The sequence below is a fragment of the Bufo gargarizans genome, chromosome 2, assembly GCF_014858855.1.
Source record: "Bufo gargarizans isolate SCDJY-AF-19 chromosome 2, ASM1485885v1, whole genome shotgun sequence".
NCBI lineage: Eukaryota > Metazoa > Chordata > Amphibia > Anura > Bufonidae > Bufo > Bufo gargarizans.
The window spans coordinates 642,122,801-642,130,925 of NC_058081.1; the positions used below are offsets into that span (position 1 = coordinate 642,122,801).

The window sequence follows — 8,125 nt, forward strand, 5'->3', positions numbered from 1 at the left end:
TTTTTGGCGGGGCCGTGGAATGAATGTATTGATGCGGACAGTACATTTTTTGTGGCCCCCGTTGAAATTTAAAAAAAAAATGCAGGTTGGATGCGAAATGAAAATACGGTAGTGTGCATGAGGCCTTAGTCAGAGGGCTGCTCTGAAGGCCAAATATGTAGCCCTTATTATTAGTTTCCCTAACAGCTCATAAACACTCACTTCAGCCATAGTCTTGTCAGTATGAACAGATTTTTAGTTTAAATGAGTGTTTCTGGTCTATCAGGAAATTAAAGAAACTGAGCTATAGAAACAAACTGTTGAATATTTGTAATAAAGAATATAGAAAAAATAAAGGATAAAATTAGCCTTTATTACACATAAACTAATAATAAAAAACATCTTAAGAGATGAGTCCTGTCCACTGAGCAATAAAGTAGCGTCTGAAGACAAAATGTAAACGGTGTATACACAATTGAATCAGGTTATTACGACCACTTTTGATGTCGGCAGTGTGTAGCTGGTGAAGGAAGTCCTGGTGGTGAGCTGGCTCAGTGGGTATATAGGGTGTGATAGGCTGTCTGCACACATATCTCTCGCTGTTGTCATGGGTAAAATAGGCGATTTATCAGAGTTGCAAAGAGGGATGATGATTGGCTTTTGGGCCAAGAGTGGCGGTATTACTTCTTTCTGAGACTGCGCAGTTTGTGAACTGCTCTCGTGCTGCTGTGGTGAACGTGTATCATGTATACAGATGGCACCATTGTTAATAAGCGATGTGGAAACTGCGGAGCACCACGTGCCATTGATGTGAGAGGTGAACTTAGGTTATGAAGGTGCACAAGGGCGGACTGACACTACAGTGGAGCAGCTCACAGCCAAAATGGACCAGGGGGCCACCAGACGTGTGTCTAAAACAGTTCAGAGAAACCTACTGCGTATGGGGCTCTGAAGCAGACGGACGGTCACTGCACCTCTGCTAACAAAGTTGCATCAGCAGACAGGCTTTCATTTTCACTGTGGTATTGGAATTGGACCATTACCAATTGGCAAAGGGTTGTCTTCACTGATGAAAGAAGTTTTCTGCGGATGAACGTTGGTAAGAAACATCAGAGAACAAAAACCCTGCAACCATTGCTGGAAGAACACAACCTGGTGGTGGCAGAGTTATGGTCTGAGGAAGGTTTTCTTGGCATTCTCTGGGCCCACTCATCCATGTGGAACTCTCAACTGATATAGGTATGAATCCATCCTTGCAGATCACGTACAACCTCACACACTGACTATCTTCCCTGGAGCAGATGGGCTCTACCAGCAATGTGAAGTCACGCGGCTTGAAATGTCCAACATTCATTGGAAGAGCATGACCAAGACTTCCAAGTACTACTTTGTGCCTCTAATTCCCAGACTTGAACCCAATTGAGCATCTGTCGGACCACCTTGATCGTCACGTTCGCACTAAGGATCCGTCTGCAGATGGGGGATGCACTGCAGTCAGCATGGCTCCACATACCTGTGGGGGTTACTCTGGATATTAGCTGCTGGTCATAATAATGTGATGTGACTGTGTAGTTTATCTCTGGCTGTATGTAAACCATGGACCTGCACAAGCTTCCCTATGGATACAGTCAACGCTCACATGATATAATGGCGCCATGTATTATTATTATTATTCTTACCACTGCATATTTGTTGTCTCAGGATTCAAACATCGTTTGGCGGTTGTACAGTCCCTCTCCTACCCGTCTCATTCATCCCTTAAAGCCCTTTAAACTGAGAACCGATTACCTGGTTATGTCGTTGATCGATGCCTGTTATGACCCAGAAGGTAAAGGGTCAGGACACAGCCGATTCTCTGTATATTACTATGGGTTAAACAAATTTGGATGAATTTTACAGATGCTGCTGTCCACTCTACTTCTGGATAATCATGAATGGGAAGAAGGACCACCCCAAGTTAGTGTACCTGCTGCCACACTGCCTGGTCTCACCTTATTTGCAAGGACAAGTAGAACCCAACAACTGGATGTCAAGTTGAGCATCATTAGTGCCAGAAGACCAGACATGAACAGTCCAATTCCTGTATACAGTACGCCTCGCAACCCTAAATTATACTGAGGGCCGAGTGTCAGGACGGGCAGCTAGTTGACTTCAGTCCCTTCAATAAACTGCGTGTGGCGCAAGGTCAGATCCTTGATGATCTTTTCTTCTATCTCCACCCCTGAGCGGTCTTCTTCATCAGATACGGAGAGCGTAGCCTCTTCTCTGCTGGTCACCACCACCACATACGCTCTCCGCGTGTCCAGGATGTTTGCCACCACCACCTGATGGCGGTAGGTCTCCAGCGCTTTCCGCGCTTTCTCTATTAGGATTTCTGTATCGGTCTCTAGTTTAAAAGAAATAACAAAGGCTTTGGGGGCCCAGTCCTTCACCAAGGGAGACAGCATTTTGGGAACCATCTTCATTGTGATCTGAAACATGGAGAAATCTGCGGTTATGGGTCTGAAAGTGTAATTAAGCTGGGGTTAAAACCATAACCCAAAGATGGTCTCCCACTATGGAAGACTCGCGTCTATGTATTTCACTGGGTGCCACGTATCACAACTGCAGACTTAATACTTCTCACAGCTGAAGGTGTGTGACAATGTATCCAATCATCTGTGAGCACAACACACCAGCAGCACAGATCTCTCTTCTGCCCTCATAGTTTTTCTACAAATGCTGTGGTAAAATATGACCACGAAATCAGAGAGTGGAAAACCCCAGGAGCGATGCGCTCCCGGGCCCTGAGCGGCTTCCTTGCACAGCGATCAGGGGAGCCGTTTACTGTCTGCGATAGCATGGGTCTCGCTGAAGAAACCCATGCTATTGCACTTCCTATTGCGCCCTGCAGGTGGCAGAGCTCCATAGAAAATCTGCAATGAATTGAAAGACAATTCATTGCAATGTGAGGGAGAAGCAATCTAATAATTGCTTCCAAGGCCTCATGCACACGACCGTTGTATGTTTTGCAGTGGCGCAAATTGTGGATCCGCAAAACACGGAAGGTGTCTGTGTGCGTTCCGAAGTTTGCGGAACGGCACGGACAGCCATTGAAATAACTGCCAATTCTTGTCCGCAAAACGGACAAGAATAGGATAGGTTATATTTTTTTTTTATTCATCTTTTGCGGCCCCAAGAAGTGAACGGGTGCTCGTCAAAGCCGCAAAAACTGTGGCTCGGATGCGGACCAAAACAATGGCCTTATAGTCACCTGGGGAGAAAAAGTATTTTAAAAAAGTGGCATTTAGGCTGTTCAGCTAAAATCTATTACACTGGAAAACTGTAGCAAACGCCCAGCTGTAAAAAGTATGAGGCTATGTTCACACATGGTGTAAAAACTGCGCTGTTGAACCAGCCTAGAATTCCTCACCGAAATCTGCACCAACACCCCTATGTGTAACAAGTGTATTGTATGGTTTTGGCTGCAATAGATTACATTTGCACTGAAAATATGCTGCATTTTTAGCAACCGAAAGGACATGAAGCCACATTAACACTACGCGGCATATCTAGAATTTGCTGAGCATTTTATGCTGTAAGTGAATAGTATTTGTTAGGGCTGTTTCACACGAGCGGATGCCGTGCGTGGCATCCGCTCCGTGAAAGAGTGCCAAGACCCGATGCAGACAGCAGAAGCACAGAGCAGTAACATAACTGATAATGCTCCCTGCCTCTCTGTGACTTCTTTGCTACGAAATCACTGTGAGATAAAGTTGTCATCGTGATTTCGTAGTAAAGAGATCACAGAGAGGCACGGAGCATTATCAGTCATGTTACTGCTCCGTGCTTCTGCAGTCTGCATTGGGTCTTGGCACTCTTTCACGGAGCGGATGCCACGCACGGCATCCGCTCGTGTGAAACAGCCCTTAAAGAGGTTGTCCCACTAAGACAAATTATCCCTTATCCACATGGGGGGGGGGCCCTGTTGGTCAGACGTCCACCGATCAAGAAAGCAGGGGCCCATGCTCCTCCTTCTGAATGGAGTGGTGGTCATCCATGTGTGCTGCCATTTTATTCAGCTCTATAGGGCTGCCAGGGATAGACGAGCACTTGCAGACAAACATGCGGATTTGCCACTTCATTCAAATGGAAAGAATGGGCCCCTATTCTCGCGATCGGCTGATGCCCCAGCGGTCAACCCCCGCCAATCAGACACTCATCCTGTGGATAAGGCCTTCTCCACATAACCGTGTCTCTAATACAATCCTCAAACCACTGGTCTGGAAAATACGGACACCTTCCACGTACAATCTGCATTTTTCTCACTCCCATCACTAGAAATGCCGATTCGTGTTCACAAAACGGCCCCTTTACACCCCGTTCACTCGCACGTTTCTGTACACCTGAGGTCTTAGTCTCCAGATGCATACAAGGCTGTTTCCATTGACTGGCAGAAAGTAAATCTCTTGAAACTGATGATGATATTCCTCTCCTATTCCTCCTATAAATGTATGTATAATGCTGGGGCTGCAAGCAACACACATTGCACAGCAAAAGACTGCAACTAATAATTGCAGCACACATTATGAACCGCAATGCAGCCTAAACTGACAACTGGGTGTTACCCTTTCCCTTGTCAGTAGTATGTGTCCTACCCAGTCTAAGGGCTCATGCACACGACCGTATGCCCTCCGAGACATACGGTCCGTGGCCGGCCCATGTCCCGAAGCGGCATACATCATGCGCACAGCATCATAGATTATGAGTGCGGAACAATAGTCCCACGGGCGGCCCAATGCGCACAGCATCACATTGCGCTCCCGTGTGCACGATGTATGCCGCTCCGGGACATATGGTCCGCTCACAGACCGGATGTCTCAGAGGACATACGGTCGTGTGCATGAGCCCTAACACTTTCAGCATTAATTATACCTATTAGTTCACATAGCATTATATTGATTTATGATGCTATGTAACCGTTACAGTTCTAGAATGTATTGGGTAACACTGACAGCATTATGTCAGTGTTATCCAATACATTCCAGACCCCTAAGGGTTACATAGCATCATAAATCAATGTAAAGCTATGTGACCGCAGCAGTGCTGGGAGTTCAGGACGGGAGATGCACTGTGGACTCGCAGCGTGACACACACACTCGTCTGCAAGGGGCTTTAGTGTCCGACTGTGTAGGGACCCACCCCACTGACAAACGGAACGGTAACTTCCAGTTGTCAATCTATTCATACATTTCTAGCAGGAATAACAGAGGAACGGCACAAGGATTTTTTAAAAGACGGCCATGTCAGGAGAGTTGACCGGTCCACATAAAAAAATTATATTTGAGTGCATTTTGAATTGAACTACCTGTAAGGGGCCGCTAGAGGACTGGATCTTGTGCTCGGGGATCTCTGAGGCAGGGATGTAGAAGTCTGATACTGCTGCAGCCAGGTAGAACATAGCACTGGATCCTGGAGGGAAGGGAACACGCAGCATTAGACGGTGCGATATACTGTATATATGTGACGGCTAACGAGATGGCAGCGCAATTATACCAAACATGTGAGGTGCAACAAACACGTCAAAAAGACTGTGCACGCTCCGAAAATCCCAAAACTATTTTCCTTATTACAGCCACACACATCTGTACCAGTTATGTCTGTTGTACTGATCCATTACAGGAGTAGACCAAGAAAAATAGCGGTGGCGGATCCAGTACATAACGGAAACCAACCGAGCAGATCCCCCTGGCTGTAATGGCGTCCGTTCAGGAGCCAATATAGATGTGAACATGTCCCAATGAGCTTTTAAAAATGTGAAGGTTCGTTAATAAAGAGACCTAGTGATGTGCCCCCAGTATGTCAGATGGGAATAACCCGTAAGGGGTGTCCTGATTAGAATACAGATTTTCAAGTACACTATAAGGCCACCTGCACATATTGCAGAATACAAGCGTTTTTTTCCGTGCGGATTCCTGTGCAGAAAAACCGCAGTGTATTACAGTACCAGCAAAGTGTATGAGATTACCCCTTACCCCAATCTCATATACACAGATTTTTCGGTGTAGATTTCCAAATCTGCAGCATGTCAATTATGTTTGTGGTTTTAGCTGCGAGTTTCATCCTTTTCAATGGAAGGGCGAGATCTGCAGCAAAACCGCGTCAAATCCACAAATGGACATTGCGGATTCACTACAGAAATGTGTGCAGGTCTAATGTGCAGGTGGACTAAGGGTGAGTTCACACGTAGGTTGGAAGGGAATGACATGGACGTCTCCTTACTGCTGGATCCACTTCTGGCTGTGGCTCAATACACTGGGGGGGGGACATTTATCAAGCTGGTGTAAAGGAAAACTGGCTCAGTTGCCCATCGCAACCAATCAGATTTCACCTTTCATTTTCTAAACAAGCTGTGAGAAATGAAAGGTGGAATCTGATTGGTTGCTATGGACAACTAAGCCAGTTCTACTTTGCACCAGATTGATAAATCTCCCCTTGTGTGTATGGCGCTTTACTCGCACAAGGCGGATACTTGTTATATTTCTGCGATGCTTTTGCAGTTTTATGCGGTGTGGATCAGCATGCCATTTAACGGGGCCAATCATCGCAGAAACATCAAGAACTGACACGTCCATTCTTCTTTATCCCCTGACAAAATTATCCTAGAATGTAAACTACTGTGTGGATTCCCATTAAAGGGCATCTGTCAGCAGATTTGTATCCATGAAACTGGCTGACCTGTTACATGAGCGCTTGGCAGCTGAAGGCCCCATATTCATATGTGCTCACAGTGCTGAGAATAATGATGTTTTAATATATGCAAATGAGCCTCTAGGAGCAACAGGGGCGTTACCATTACACCTAGGTCCTAGAGGCTCTGCTCTCTCTGCAACTGCCTTTGACTTTAGAAGAAGTCAGGACCAGGTGTGATGATGTCTTTACTGTCTGATCCTGTCAAAGTGCAGAGGATGCAGCAGTTGCAGAGAGAGCAGAGCCTCTAGGTGTAATGGTAACGCCCCCGTTGCTCCTAGAAGCTCATTTGCATATATTAAAAGTTCCTATGTGTCTAAATTACTGAGAAACATTAACATGGGACCAACACAGATGCCTTCAGCTGCCACAGGTACAGATCTGCTGACAGATGCCCTTTCAAACAAATGGAGCAAGGTAGGCTGGCACAAAGTTATGGTGGCACCAAGCCCTCCACATAAAGGAAAGCAATGGCATCAGACGGACACACCTAGAGGGCTGAGGGCCTGGGCAGCGGCCAGCAGCAGGTGCAGGTAGTCGGACAGGGTATTGAACTCTATGGGCAGCAGCCTGCCGGACTCCTTCGTGCTCTTATAGTCCTGCAGGATCTGCACGATGCCCGGCAGCTGGCTCTGTTCAGCCTCCACTCTGGGAGCGTCATCCCCCGGGGCGCTGGGCAGGTGCAGCCGCAGGACATCCAGCCAGTTGGTGGCAGCATAGCGCCGGCTGTACGGGTACATGGAGCGATGTCTGTGCAGAAAGAGGACGGCGTAACCAGCTTGCAGGAAATACTCGGCTGATGCTGCCCCCCGGCGGCCGCTGCTGAAATTATCCAGGAAGCGAACGGTGCGAGATTCTAGCGGGACCTTGGTGCCCCCAGAGGTGACCAGCACCACCCTGCGCCCTATCGGAGTGGTGGCCGCGGGCAAACGCCTCCATTGCCCGAGCGGCATCCTCCACCGGCACTTGTGGGGGAGCGAAGTCCTGCCGGATCTGAGCTGCTGGGTTGGCCTCGGCCATAGTATGCGGCGTCTAAGAAAAGTTGTGTCTCAGCTGCAGGCACCGTAAGGACCTTGTGACGTCGGAGGGTCACGTGACATGCCAAAGTCACGTGGTTGTGAAGCAGCGGCGGGATGTAGCAGCATGCCTGCCGCTGTGGTAATGATTAGTAATGTCCAAAATAATAGCTAGCCCTGATCATGGTGTTTACGGTGAGTTTGGGACTGAGGCTTCCAGCATCACGTGGCCTTGTGACGTCACAGCGTCCTTACGGCGCATGGAGTTTAGACACTACGGTATAAGAAACTTCACGTTAGAACTGTTACTGGAAGTACAGCCTTATTACGCTTTACGACATTTCCTGTCGTGACGGAAGTGGCAGGTCCGCCATATTTGAATCGGGCATTTACTTGCTTGT

At 47.5% G+C, this 8,125-nt stretch overlaps 1 protein-coding gene across 1 annotated transcript; it reads right to left on the minus strand.

Moving 5' to 3' along the window:
• Positions 1–333: 333 nt before the first annotated feature.
• On the minus strand, positions 334–7,662 carry PPCS (phosphopantothenoylcysteine synthetase). The gene is made up of 3 exons (XM_044282172.1): positions 7,199–7,662; positions 5,327–5,430; positions 334–2,450 (listed from the first exon to the last, which is right to left on the minus strand). The coding sequence occupies exons 1-3, from the start codon at positions 7,659–7,661 to the stop codon at positions 2,121–2,123; spliced, it is 897 nt and encodes a 298-aa protein (XP_044138107.1). The 5' UTR covers position 7,662; the 3' UTR covers positions 334–2,120.
• Positions 7,663–8,125: the final 463 nt, after the last annotated feature.